Source organism: Haliotis rufescens, unplaced genomic scaffold, assembly GCF_023055435.1.
Source record: "Haliotis rufescens isolate VD_foot unplaced genomic scaffold, xgHalRufe1.0.p SCAF_79, whole genome shotgun sequence".
Taxonomy (NCBI): domain Eukaryota; kingdom Metazoa; phylum Mollusca; class Gastropoda; order Lepetellida; family Haliotidae; genus Haliotis; species Haliotis rufescens.
In genome coordinates, this window is record NW_025964371.1 from 1,058,505 (window position 1) to 1,074,353 (window position 15,849).

General features: G+C 40.9%; 1 protein-coding gene across 1 annotated transcript; it reads left to right on the top strand.

Annotated features, from left to right (window-relative positions):
* The first annotated feature begins 336 nt into the window (after positions 1-336).
* LOC125376805 lies at positions 337-5,823 on the top strand. The gene is made up of 2 exons (XM_048388797.1): positions 337-680; positions 5,108-5,823. The coding sequence occupies exons 1-2, from the start codon at positions 581-583 to the stop codon at positions 5,788-5,790; spliced, it is 783 nt and encodes a 260-aa protein (XP_048244754.1). The 5' UTR covers positions 337-580; the 3' UTR covers positions 5,791-5,823.
* Positions 5,824-15,849: the final 10,026 nt, after the last annotated feature.

Consider the following 15,849-nt stretch of genomic DNA (forward strand, 5'->3'; position numbering starts at 1 on the left):
CACTAGTGTAATGGTGCTTCACCACTGTATGTTTCACTTGTGTAAGGGTGCTTCACCACTGCATGTTTCACTTGTGTGAGGGTGCTTCACCATTGTGTGTTTCACTAGTGTAAGGGTGCTTCACCACTGTGTGATTCACTTGTGTAAGGGTGCTTCACCACTGCATGTTTCACTTGTGTGATGGTGCTTCACCACTGTGTGTTTCACTTGTGTAAGGGCGTTTCACCACTGGATATTTCACTTGTGTGAGGGTGCTTCACCATTGTGTGTTTCACTTGTGTGAGGGTGCTTCATCATTGTGTGTTTCACTTGTGTGAGGGTGCTTCACTACTGTGTGTTTCACTTGTGTGAGGGTGCTTCACCTGTGTGTGGGACACGATTGACCCAGTCCTCTGAGGCGAACAATTCGCCGTGAAGACTTACATTAATTCTCATGGCACTCCCCAACCAAACTGACACACCATGGTACAACTGAAATACTGTTTTATAATTTTGTAAAACACCCCTCACAGATTCACTGTCTGCAAGCTGTGCAGGTCAACTGTGAAAATAAACCATACTCACATTTCATCAGAAACAAATGCGCCAAAATTGTGTTTTAAACTTAAACTATATTTTTGCAGGCTCTTTCTGTCCAATGCACATCCTCAGAGAGGGCAGCAGTGTCAAATACATCATCTGTAAGTATATTGTACTCTTTGTAACATGCTTTAGTGAAACTCAACCTGACTCACCGTGTGCCATTATGCACTGACGTTAAGGAAAGTTACTTTCCGCCACTGGTGTCTGGTCAGACTTGTATATTAACAGACCACTGTAGGGAAGCCGGAACACTGCTCAAACAGACGTAGAACAATCCATTATATGCGACGTATATAGTTAGTGAATGAGTAGATATTAAGTCACCTTTGGCAGTATTCCAGCTATATCACAGCTGGAGACACCAAAAATGGGCGTGTACCCTTGTCTGGAATCGAACTGATGTTTTTGACCTGTCAGGCGCTTTAACCACCAGGCTACTTCCAGCAGTTTATAATATCCAGTATTTCAAATGCCTGGAGCATCTCGGTTGTTTTCAGTGGACACATTTTTGTAGAGGTGTTGATTTCCGAGTGTTGACATTACAACGTTCGGTTGTTCTCCAGATGCTTTTAGTATGCCGGCATTGAGTCTTAATACCTCCCGTCACTTATATGTTGAGTCGTAGTGACATGGATAATATTTACAGACGATTCCTACTCTAAGCTTATGCATATGTTGTGAAACGTAAATCCTAATCATTCCACAACAAACTGAAACAAAGTCGATTCAGAAATTCACGTAAGAACTATGGCATTGTAGATTTCAGTTTATCAGTTCACCTGACATAGTATTTCCCCCTTGTCGACCCCTGTTACTAAGGACGTTGCTAAGGCGGTTAATTTCATTGGTAACAATCATTACGGTAAAACATTCTTTTTGCGTTCGGGTTAACGTTCCTCTTCAATGCTGTTTCTGAATGAAACTTTTAGACAAATTGTTGTAATGTTGCACTTGATACTTTTTTAGAGACATTTATTTCATTTTAGAATCTGATAGAAAACTATGCTAGTCGTAAGAGGCGACGTGCCCGACATGGTTGATGAATGAATTAATGAATTTCTTTGTTTCTTTGGCTGGTAACAATTCACATCCATAAAAACTTGTAGATAAAATCATTCTATTCCATATATTGACACATGCAACTGGGTGGAGGTCTGAATCGTTAAGGCCGAGTGATCGTAGTTAATTAACACATTTTCTTTCTTTTAAGCAACACGTCATGATTCTTTCTTTACATGCTAAATTTCTGTTTATGATTATTCCGCCATATTTGACTATATCCGAGTGCGGCGTTAAACAATATTATTGCATTGTCACTTTAAACTGCGCCACAACACGTGCATGGCAATGATTATAAAGGTTTATAAGAATTAACAAACTCATGTATTGTGATGTACATGCTTATCGTAAGTGTGCATATGTGTGTGATACTGATGATGAAGGCCGTGCATGTTGCTATGGCAAGCGATACTCGTCTGGCGCAATGAGAATATCATCATGTTTAATGCCTCTTTCTTAATAACTTGGGGCACTTGTAGTCTAGTGGGTAATGCGTTCGCTCGTCACGCCTAAGGATTGGGTTCGATTCCTCAGATGGGTACAATGTGTAAGGCCCATTTCGGATGTCACCAACCGTGAAATTGTTGGAATATTGCTAAAGGCGGCGTAAAACCCTACTCACTCACTCACTCTTAATGACGAAGTTTTCGAATTCTGTCTTGAAAACAGTGGCGTCAGTGGTCAATATGAGAAAGAACATTTCTGAATCTGACTTCTAACGAGAATTATCGCTCGGGTAAATGTATAAATATTTGGAGGTTGTATTGCAAATCAAAAGTGATCAACTTATCTTGTGTAGATCTGACCAAGGAGGACATTTCTGTATAACTTAAAGGTATAAATTTCACCTCTACTCCATTGAAACAGGATTTACATGAACTAGAAACAGATGTGTCTGATTTTTGTAGAAAATTGAGATTACTAAATCATTTTGTATATTGATGCCAATAACGAAGATACTTCATTAGCTAGAAACAAAAGCGCCTTCACTCCAATACCTGATAGTAACAAAGTGTAAGACAATGTTGTTAACCGCCTCAAAGATTTAACCTTTACTGTAAACCCTCAAAGAGGTAAATCAAACAAAACAAAACAAAACATGAACGAGCGGTTCTTAACAGATTATCAAACGATTCAATTGTTATTAAAGAAGCTGGTAAGGGAGGCGCTGTAATAATTTTGGACAGCAATTATTACCAAGAACTCTCATTGGAAATGTTAAAAGACGAATCTTGTTACAGAAGGCTTTCAGACAATTTCGGAAAAATCTGTATTACTTAATCTTAAAAGATTAGTATATTCACATTCTCAATGCCTTACTAAAAACGAAGAGGATTATTTAATTAATTTTGAATCGAAAGAAAGTAACTTTTATGGCTGCCCTAAAGCTCATAAGAGCGCACAGATCCAAGAAAAATGTCGAACATTGAATTCTGCTTATGTCAAAATACCCCCCGTAAATGATTTTAAATTACAGCCAATAATTGCAGGACCCAAATGTCCCATACACAGAATCAGTTGAAATCAACAGTTAAACATGTCAAGAGCTACATATCAGATACCACTGATTTTCTGAACCAACTTCCCGCCTCAGTCGAAAATGGTACAAAGTTGGTCAGTTTTGATGTAGTTAGTTTCTGTTCAACATTCCCATGATCTCGTCACAGAAGCTATTGAATACTGGATAAATAAACACCGTTCGGAAATCCGAGAAGACATTTTCGTTATCGATAGTATTAAATTTATTCTAAACAATAACACTTTTAATTTTGATAGTTCGCATTACAAACAAATTAAAGGCACATCAATGGGGACAAAAATGGCCCCTACTTATACAACTTTACTTGGTTATTTAGAGGAAAAACTACTCAAAAGTTGATAAAAAATTCGGCATTGAATTTGGACAGGGATTTCAAGATAAATGGAAAAGATTTTTAGATGATTGTTTTGTTCTATGGAATCGGAATTAGGAATTTGATAGATAGTTTACAGACACTCCATCCAGGTTTAATCTTTACTTTAGAGATGAGCGATAACAATATATCGTTTCTAGATGTAATGGTTACAATTTCAAACAATAAAATTGAAACAGATGCATATTACACACCAAACGATTCCAAACAATACCTCAATTACAATTCCTGTCACCCCGTCATATTAAAAACAGGGCGTAGAATCTGTGCGATAGTATCTACTTCAGATCGTGCACAATGTAGACTCGATGAACTGAGCGAGTCACTTTTAGAAAGAAACTACCCTAGCAAAATAGTAAAATAGTAGGAGACGCAATAAACAAGGCTAAATCACAAAACCATTGTGATCTTTTAAAACCTAAAGATAAACCTAACGAGAGTGTTCTCCCTTTAGTTACAACCTTGAATCAGACAGGGGACAACCTAAGAGCGAGAGTGAGGGTCCCCCGACAACAAATAAGGGACCCCTCTTGCCGGTGTATCCCACTCAGTCAACACATTGATCCGTGTGTCGGGAATACAACACACAATTTTGTGATATTCCCATTTTACAAATGTGACAATGATGCATGGAGAAAGATAAAAGAAAGTTATTTTATTAATACTTTCAAACCAAAATTAAATGGCCTGTAATAATTGAATTATTTTATACAATTACATGTATTGTGCATTTTACAGCTACAACAATAACTACACAACGGCAAATTAGTCAGTGATCATTTAGCATTGTTGACTTGTCTATCCGCAGGATAATATAGGTTTTGCTCAATGTTGATCGTTGTTATTTATATATTGTTTAGTTATTTTCTGTTTGATGTCTGTGGGAACTGTTATAGAATTTGGTGCATTAAATACTGAGAATGTATTAAATGATATCCCCGACAACATTATTAATAATCGTCATGTGACAATAATCTACATCGTGTCCCAGTCACAACACATGACGCGACATCCTCCCGCCCAGCGAGTGTGCTGAAACTGTGGCCAGTGACTGAAGCGGACGTAGAAGTTACCTGTTCACACTGTGTTTGTTGAACACTCACGTGTAAAAAAATCGTCAAACAACAGCTTTTTCCATCTTATTGTTTACAAAATTGTACAAGAAGAGTTTAGAATTGCCATGATGATAGTTTTATCGTGAAATAATGTGGAAACACTTGTATATTTAGGCTGTTGTCGCCTATTTCTGATTTCTGACACAAAACAGCTCAACTACAACTTTGTGAAAAAGTATTTAAAACAGCATTCATTTGTTTACAAATGCACATAAAAATGTATGAAAAACATTTTGAATACCCAGTCAAATAATTTCACAGCGTTATTGTCACTATTTAGGGCATTGTTATGTTGAAATTCACAGACAGACGAAAATGACAGCCGATCGTTCAGTGCGGCGTTTTGTAAACATTGAAACGAGGTTCACAATAAAATGACTAATTTGTTATCTGAAGTCAGGAAATTTGGTAAACTGTAAACAAAATGTATATTTCCAGGTCCTAAACTACAACTGGACGCTGATCGAGCCAACACAGACTGCTGCCACGTAACTACAGACGGTGAGCTGGTCAACTCGCGGCCCGCCACACGACACAGATACAGCGGCAGGTTTCAGATATACTGCGGCACCTGTAGTTCCACCCCCATCCCCCTTCCTCCACCCCCCTCTAATGTCACCCCTGCCCCACACACACCACGATACTGGGAGACCCACTCCAGGGTGGGTGTGGTGGATGGATGTTTGTTGTGGCCTGTCCTGGAGATGGGTGTGGGGGAGGAGAGCCAGGTGGACAGTGGGTTGTATGTTGGTGAACAGCGCCGCTCCTGGTGTGTCTATGTAGGGAGCTGTGGCATACACCGGGGGAGTCTCTGTACCTGGGTGTGTCAGCCGGGGGAGCGGGGGAAGTGTTACAGAAACACAATGTCTGCCACACCCGGCACACAGGCCACCCTCCACTATGGCGTTGTGCTGGATGTGGGGAGGGGGAGACTCGCCTTCATGGACCTTGACAGGGAGATTGTTTTGGCAAAGTTGGATGTTGAGTGGAGGGAGTCTCTTCTCCCCATGTTTAGTGTTGGGCTGCCAGGTGACTGCACAGTCAACATGAAGGTGGTCAGCGGGGTGGACATCACCATGACTGACTCCAAGAAGTCACTTATTTATAACGCCCTCACATAGGAAATAAAATAAACATGACATTGTGTAAACTTGTAAGTGTGACATGTCTATTTAAACTGTCAAAAGTAATGTGATTTTATTGATTGAGGCGGACATAGAAGTTACCTGTCTCTGTGTTGTTTGTTGTGTACAAGAATGTGACAAGGTTAGCTAAATGTGTTGTTTTCTACTTGACTGGTTTCTGTTGTGTATTAGAAACATTTTGCATCCTCACATGAGTATTGTTATGATTATTAATCTGCGGTAATCGATCAGTTTATCACACATTTCCTACATTTCTGGGAAATGGCACAACAAACAACTGAGTGCACAAATTCATGAAAAGTTGTTTCAAATCATGAATTTGTTGACATGGTCCGTTTCTTCTCTGTTATATAATTGTTTCAAATCCCCACATGAATAGTGTTGTGCTGAAAGTATTGCAGTTGTGCCGCCACATTGCCACATTTGATGTCGGTGAAGAAATGGAATGAAAATGATTGAAGCGGACATAGAATGTACCGGTGTACATGTGACGTGTGTACAGGAATGTTACAAAGTTCACTAAATATATTGTTTCTCTGTTATCATGTGTTTGCTGTGAGGGAAAAACACTTAGAATACCCACAGTAGTGTTTGTTTAATTATCTGCTCTGATTATGTCAAATATTGTGTCGACATAAGGTAGCACGCGGTGCTGTGCAGGTGAAGTGAAGCAACGTCGTTCGCAGAGAAGATTGTTGGGCGGGTGACCGTGTTCAGCAGCTTGGCTTCTGAGAGTTTCTAGGGCTTCGGTCCTACCCCACACTGAAGCACATGTAATTTAAGACACGTGGTGTCTCCTTGGGCATGTGACTTTATTCGAAATGTGCCTCTGTTCACCCAGCAGTACCCGAGATGATGAGATGGTAATGTGGCTGTTTACCTTCAAGCGCCTCACGGGCAGGTTGGGTTGTACACTCCCCAGGGAGGTGAGAATGAAAAAATCGAGTCTACACTTTTTCATTGATCGGGGTATTAATGTTGGCGCTTGAGCATACACCTTGTGTAAGGAGTTTAGCGCATTATATAAGTACACATTATTATTATTATGATTATTATTATTATTATTATTATTAGATTTGGATTTAGCCCCTGTTTTGTTTTGATATTTTTCCGAAGCAAATTTTTATAAGTTTTGAAACTTGAAAGTTGTGCGAGAACTGTGTTCGTGCGGCACTGGATCTACCTCTGACTATCAGAGACGCAGAATGTACAATTTATTGTCATGTGGTATAATATTAATTCCAGCTATAAAATGTGTCCAGCACACAACAAAGTTTGCCACTTCAATCGCTCACCTGTTGGGGCGTATTTGTGTCACAGTCTACACAAACTATCATACTTTTGTCAACCTAGATGATACTTTCATCTGCGATTGTGGGGGGCACGGGTGGCCCAATCGTCTAAGGCGCCGCGATTCGCTGCGCAGGCCACGTCAGAAACCTATGATTGTGGGTTCGAATCCTGGTTCGCCCCGATTATGTTGCTAGGTTTGGCAGCACCATACCCGTGTTCATGGGTTTCACCGAAGTGGTAAACGCCTTAGACCTCCATCACTTCGGGCTTCCCTCCCACATTAAGCTGACACGCCGTGATATAACTGGAATACTGTTAAAAGCGGCGTTAAACCTAACTCACTCATTTCACGTTTGTGATATTATAATTGTGCGTATCGTTACGTGATACTGTCCTGTGAAGTTGCTTGGATACCAGATTATGCAAACATTTATATTTTGAATAAAGTAATTACTTAATTATTGTTAATTCAATTAAATGTTTGGGAGCATATTGGTTGTTTATTTGGCCTTTTCAATAATTTTACCACATAATGAGATCATTTCAACTGACAAACTATCAGCGCTTAAAACTTCAGAATTGAGCCTTCAGTGCTTCATAGGATGATGATGGCGAGTATTGGTTTGATACAGTTTTTACAGTTTGAGTGATTCTCCCACTTCATATTCACGTTTTACCTGTTAAACCTAATTTCCGTAATTGAGAAATCATGCGAATCGTCATATTCGAGTGACTTCTCCGTTCTAACTCATGTTATGGTTGATATATAATTTCATTAAGATTTTGCATAATGACCTATAGTTGATGCGGGGTAGAATAGGTCTTCAGCAACCCACGCTTGCCGTAAAAAGCGACTATGTTTGTCATAAGAGGCGACTAACGGGATCGGGTGGTCAGGCTCGTTGACTTGGTTGATGCATGTCATCGATCCCAATTGCGTGGATCGATGCTCATGATACTAATCAGTGGATTGTCTGGTCCAGACTCGATTATTAACAGACCGCCGTCATATAGCTGGAATATTGCTGAGTGCGGCGTTAAACAACAAACCAACTAACCAACCAAATATAATTTCACTAAGATTTTGCATAATGACCTATAGTTGTTTGTTTGTTTGTAGTTTGGATGAAATTTTCTACTTCAGTAACTTTAGTAACTTCGACACATTTAAATGAAGATTTACTGTATTTAATAGTTAGATATTCCTCCAGAAAGACTTAACCAGATTGAAAGTCAAACAAATCGGTTATATATAACTGACAAGGAAATAGTGTCGATTACTCAACAAAATATTGTTACAAAATACGATAATTTGATAGTAGATTATAGTATCGTATACGTTGACGAAAGTACCTTCTGCGATTAAAGTATTATCTTCGAAGATGAAAGTATCATGTACGATGATGATATACTTTGTAGACTCATACGCTTCCATATTCCGACAAAGGCACTTTTCCGGAAACCTGTATTTGACAGCTTTACTTAGATCGTGAGCGGACGAAATATGGTCTTCTATATGAACGCCATATCAGTATTTGTAATACATTTGTATTGTTATGTATATAGAGGTTATCACGCGAGTGTGTTTGGGGATGGTAAATATCCTGCATTAGGAATAAACATTGTATTTAGCGAGCCTTGGCGAGCTAAATACATAGTGTTTATTCCTAATACAGGATATTTACCATCCCCAAACACACAAGCGTGATAACCTCTTTATCATATAATGTCATTCTTTAATTCTGTGCTTCAAAATCGCTTTCCCTCTCTCACAAACATTACCGAAACATTGCGAGTTTTCATGGAATGCGCGCATTAATATTTATTACGTCACAGGGTAAGTGATGTGTCAGTCGGACAGTGACAGAAACCAATATAGTTCCAACTGAAATCTGTTTCTTATACAGTGGCCACGGTCACTTTCCTACCCAGAGTTCCATGCGGCCGGCAGCCAGCTAGAATAGTACCTCTGCCACAGGCCAGCGCCATGTGACGATTCGTCACATCTTTCACAGTCCATTCAAGATATTGCATATGCTTTTCATCCTTTTCATGTTTGACAAGTCTACACATTTTCATAAACAAATGTCAAAGAATGGTTAACTTTCATTGAGAAAGTATGCAAATACGTAAATTTCTACTTGTTTTTGCGTAGTTATCCTATGTTTACATAGGTTGTTCGGCTCCACGTGCTGTCATCGAAGCCCAACGGAGAGCTAGCGACACGGTCACTTTGATGCATAAATATATAGTCATGCAACTCACTGTCGCAGTTGTAGTAGCATATCTATATAGTTATGCAAAACAATAAGTAAAGTGCCCCCAAATACTTGCATTAGTCCGTTCTATAGTGATTTCTGAAAAAGCGCGTTTGTTTACAAACAAGAGAAAAGTCCGGTCACGTGATATGCAAATTAGCCTGTGGCAGTGGTGTTATGCTGAGTCACCACTGCGACGGAGTGTGGGCCACTGTCAGTCGTTGTTGACAGTCGGTCTGTCCTGTCATAACGTTAAGAAGTGTAGTCAGATGTACACACAGCGACAAAACGAAACAAGGTAACAATTCAAACATATTTCGGACAAATCCAACTGTTTTAATTTGTGGAGAAGGTTTCAAGCCGCAGAGGTCTACAAGCACAGATATGGCTACTGATCCCGCTTGGCTAGGCCTCGTGCCCTCGAAAAATTGTTTCGAAATTTATATCTCTAAAGTTGCCCAAACTTATAAAATGCCTTAGCTACGTCACAGTTAGAGGCTGAATTTCAGTATATTAGACTGTTCTTTTGATAATGATAGCAATTATCCCTGTAGTTTATCCAGATTCCCGATGGTTAATTCTGACTCGATCCCCGAATGATGAGGGCGACGCCATGTTTGTTTATAAACACTGAAAGTAGTCCCTACTTGACCTTTGATATTTGCATCTCTATCCGCATATGACCCCAACGGATATCGTTTTTATCCGTTGGCTTTATCCTGCCGAGAAACCTACCCATTATATGATAAAAAGGTATACAGTCGATGGCGATATTTGCTTTTTCCTTGTGAAATCGAAATATTCGGGACACAGAAAAGGGGCATAACTCCGCTATGCTTAAATGTAGCTCATTGAATTTCTGCAGTCCTTGTGGTACTTTTATATGGATCACGACAATCTATTTTTTTATGCTTTGTTCACGAGTTACCAAACAGTTCTAACACATTTATCGATATTGAAAGAATATACTATTTTTCAGTTTAAATAAAATTGTACCACGCAAAGAATAAGTAAGAAATTACATTTATCCCTGATTAATCCTGATTTTGTCAGTGTACTGTGGCTCTTATTCACCTGATGTGTCAGTGTACTGTGACCCTAGATCACCTGATTGTGTCAGTGTAGTGTGACCCTGATTCACCTGATCGTGTCAGTGTACTGTGGCCCTGATTCACCTGATCGTGTCAGTGTACTGTGACCCTGATTCACCTAAATTGTGTCAGTGTACTGTGACCTTTAGTCACCTGATTGTGACAGTGTAGTGTGACCCTGATTCATCTGATTGTGACAGTGTACTGTGACCCTGATTCACCTGATTGTGACAGTGTACTGTGACCCTGATTCACCAGATTGTGACAGTGTACTGTGTCCCTGATTCACCTGATTGTGTCAGTGTACTGTGACCCTGATTCATCTGATTGTGTCAGTGTACTGTGACCCTGATTCACCTGATTGTGTCAGTCTACTGTGACCCTGATTCACCTGATTGTGTCAGTGTAGTGTGACCCTGATTCACCTGATTGTGTCAGTGTAGTGTGACCCTGATTCACCTGATCGTGTCAGTGTACTGTGGCTCTTATTCACCTGATTGTGTCAGTGTACTGTGACCCTGATTCACCAGATTGTGTCAGTGTACTGTGACCCTGATTCACCTGATTGTGTCAGTGTACTGTGACCCTGATTCACCTGATTGTGTCAGTGTACTGTGACCCTGATTCATCTGATTGTGTCAGTGTACTGTGACCCTGATTCACCTGATTGTGTCAGTGTACTGTGACCCTGATTCACCTGATTGTGTCAGTGTAGTGTGACCCTGATTCACCTGATTGTGTCAGTGTAGTGTGACCCTGATTCACCTGATCGTGTCAGTGTACTGTGGCTCTTATTCACCTGATTGTCTCAGTGTACTGTGACCCTGATTCACCAGATTGTGTCAGTGTACTGTGACCCTGATTCACCTGATTGTGTCAGTGTACTGTGACCCTGATTCACCAGATTGTGTCAGTGTACTGTGACCCTGATTCACCTGATTATGTCAGTGTACTTTGACCCTGATTCACCAGATTGTGTCAGTGTACTGTGACCCTGATTCACCTGATCGTGTCAGTGTAGTGTGACCCTGATTCACCTGATCGTGTCAGTGTAGTGTGACCCTGATTCACCTGATTGTGTCAGTGTAGTGTGACCCTGATTCACCTGATCGTGTCAGTGTACTGTGGCTCTTATTCATCTGATTGTGTCAGTGTACTGTGACCCTGATTCACCTGATTTTGTCAGTGTACTGTGACCCTGATTCACCTGATTGTGTCAGTGTACTGTGACCCTGATTCACCAGATTGTGTCAGTGTACTGTGACCCTGATTCACCTGATTGTGTCAGTGTACTGTGACCCTGATTCACCAGATTGTGTCAGTGTACTGTGACCCTGATTCACCTGATCGTGTCAGTGTAGTGTGACCCTGATTCACCTGATCGTGTCAGTGTAGTGTGTCCCTGATTCACCTGATTGTGTCAGTGTAGTGTGACCCTGATTCACCTGATCGTGTCAGTGTACTGTGACCCTGATTCACCTAAATTGTGTCACTGTACTGTGACACTCTCATTCACCTGATCGTGTCAGTGTACTATGGCCCTGATTCACCTGATTGTGTCAGTGTACTGTGACCCTGATTCACCTGATTGTGTCAGTGTACTGTGACCCTGATTCACCTGATTGTGTCAGTGTACTGTGGCCCTGATTCACCTGATCGTGTCAGTGTAGTGTGTCCCTGATTCACCTGATTGTGTCAGTGTACTGTGACCCTAGGTCACCTGATTGTGTCATTGTAATGTGACCCTGATTCACCTGATTGTGTCAGTGTAGTGTGGCCTTTAGTCACCTGATTGTGTCAGGGTAGTGTGTCCCTGATTCACCTGATTGTGTCAGTGTAGTGTGACCCTGATTCACCTGATCGTGTCAGTGTACTGTGACCCTCTCATTCACCTGATTGTGTCAGTGTACTGTGACCCTCTCATTCACCTGATCGTGTCAGTGTAGTGTGTCCCTGATTCACCTGATTGTGTCAGTGTAGTGTGTCCCTGATTCACCTGATCGTGTCAGTGTACTGTGACCCTCTCATTCACCTGATTGTGTCAGTGTACTGTGACCCTCTCATTCACCTGATCGTGTCAGTGTAGTGTGTCCCTGATTCACCTGATTGTGTCAGTGTAGTGTGTCCCTGATTCACCTGATTGTGTCATTGTACTGTGACTCTAGGTCACCTGATTGTGTCATTGTAATGTGACCCTGATTCACCTGATTTTTTCAGTGTACTGTGGCCTTTAGTCACCTGATTGTGTCAGTGTACTGTGGCCCTGATTCACCTGATTGTGTCAGTGTACTGTGACCCTGATTCACCTGATCGTGTCAGTGTACTGTGACTCTAGGTCACCATATTGTGTCATTGTAATGTGACCCTGATTCACCTGATTTTTTCAGTGTACTGTGGCCTTTAGTCACCTGATTGTGTTAGTGTACTCTGACCCTGATTCACCTGATTGTGTCAGTGTACTGTGACCCTCTCATTCATCTGATTGTGTCAGTGTACTGTGACCCTAGGTCACCTGATTGTGTCAGTGTAATGTGACCCTGATTCACCTGATTGTGGCAGTGTACTGTGACCCTCTCATTCACCTGATTGTTTCAGTGTACTGTGTCCCCTGATTCACCGGATTGTGTCATTGTACTGTGACCCTGATTCACCTGATTGTGTCATTGTAATGTGACCCTGATTCACCAGATTGTGTCAGTGTACTGTGACCCTGATTCATCTGATTGTGGCAGTGAACTGTGACCCTCTCATTCACCTGATCGTGTCAGTGTAGTGTGTCCCTGATTCACCTGATTGTGTCAGTGTACTGTGACTCTAGGTCACCTGATTGTGTCATTGTAATGCGACCCTGATTCACCTGATTGTGTCAGTGTACTGTGGCTCTTATTCGAAGAGTATACGAATTAGCATAAATTTCTTGCAATCAATTGCTGAAATATATCTGCTTGTATCCAAATAGAAAGGAATTGAAAATTTATAATGGAAATATGTTTGTCACTAAAGTACATTTTAGTCCACGTTATATATACAACATGTTCGATATATCAAGTTTCAGAAAGTTCTCACACCCCACACTAAGTCATATTTAATGATGATTGTACGATAAATGCTGTACCAAACTTCCCTTAACAGTTTTGTACCTTTGTATATATATGTACTACAAATGTTCGGAGTCCAGTATATATATTCCTGCTGCAAAGGTCTGCCGGTACATTGAACCAAAATATTTCCCTTGTGAAGATGCACTGTCTTTCTGCTCTCCTGGCACATTCTCTGTATAGGTTCGACTGGCCTGGTGACATGTAAGTTGTCTGTGGATTGCAACACTACTTGAAATAGATTAACTTATTCGTCCCACATTATGCTATAAAACACATATAGCTGACCCCCATGAGGTCAACGTGTTCAGAGTTCACCACTTCAATCTGATACTATCTTTGAACAGGCCGTTGTCATGGCGTCTTCGTCTAACGTGAATGTCATGAGGTTATCCGTGTTTGTTTCCACAGCACTTTATTGTTTGTAGAAGTTGATACCGCTTGTGTTCCCTCGTTTGTCCATCCACTGTATATATCCACAACCCCAGGACAGGGCTAACTGCAAAACATCAGTGAAAAAGGTGGCAGCGAGGATGAAACACACAAATAGAGTCAGGCAGATAGGGGTAGATTACTGCATATATTTCATAGTAAACTATCACACTGACACGACGACAGGAAACCAGCCTTGACCTACTTATGCGGCTGTGGTGGTCTATTGTTAAAAGAGTCGCCGTGTCTCGCGAGCCACGATGGTGTCCGAAAGACCAATATATCGTCGATGTGTATTGCAGAGACACTTTCATTACACAATTCATTTCTACCCTCTAATATTGTTTCTATGGCTGATTTAAGCCTCGGCGTTGGTTTCAAATATTTCCAGTCTGTCGCGGCTCTTGGCAATATGTGCATATGAGGCTCTCACTGATATAGTTTACCAACTGTCCTCTTTACACAAGTACTTGTGTTATATATCCATCTCACGTTACCCGCTCTGTGTATCAGGTAAACATGCCTAGCCACAGTTTAAGATAACGTACCGAGGACTCAGTGAACACGTACCTACTGATGCAGGAAGTGAGTGCATGTTGTTTAACGCGTCAGTTAGAAATAGTCAGAAGCTATATCACAACGATTTGTATACAGTCGAAAGTCCTTGATATCAGGTATGATGGCGTACACTCGTCCTAGCCACCGAGCCCGACAAGTTGGCTCTCACGACGACCATAAGGTATACTGGGGGCCTAATGTGACTCTGAATCCCCACAGCATAAGGCATATCTCAACCCTCATTTTAGTGTCCATGGATGTGCATATCCTCACCCTAAAACCCTGTAATGGTATTTAATCGTTATCGTTGTGAAACAATTCAATACATGCAATTTGCTTATTTTGTCTAAATCCATCGCTATTTTCCATCTGGACCTTAAATATTATAACTAGATACAGTTGAAGCCAAACCCAACCTCCTGCGTCCATTGAGGCTGTTTTTAGTTGTCATTCACACAACCACAAACTAATCAAGATACGAAACTTGATACTAAACACAATCATGCTGACATCTTCATTGTATTACAGTCAGTACTTGTGACTAAACACCCCATGTCATACACCATCATGCTGACATCTTCATTGTATTACAGTCTGTACTTGTGACAAAACACCCTATGTCATACACCATCATGCTGGCATCTTCATTGTATGACAGTCAGTACTTGTGACTAAACATCCCATGCCATACACCATCATGCTGGCATCTTCATTGTATTACTGTCTGTACTTGTGACAAAACACCCTATGTCATACACCATCATGCTGGCATCTTCATTGTATTACAGTCAGTACTTGTGACTAAACACCCCATGTCATACACCATCATGCTGGCATCTTCATTGTATTACAGTAAGTACTTGTGACTAAACATCCCATGCCATACACCATCATGCTGGCATCTTCACTGTATTACAGTCAGTACTTGTTACTAAATATCGGATGCCATATTCAATCAAGCTGTGTCATCTTCATTGTATTACAGTCAGTTCCTGAGACCTAAAGACCCCATGTCATACACCATCATGCTGACATCTTAATTATATATTTTCCAGTCTGTACTTGTGACTAAACAATCCATGTCATACACAATCGTGCTGGAATTTTCATTGTATTACAGTCAGTACTCGTGACTAAACATCCCATGTCATACACCATCGTGCTGGCATCTTCATTGTATTACAGTCAGTTCCTGAGACTAAAGACCCCATGTCATACACCATCGTGCTGGCATCTTCATTGTATTACAGTCAGTACCTGTGACTAAAGCCCCGCGCCGTACACAATCATGCTGGCATCGTCATT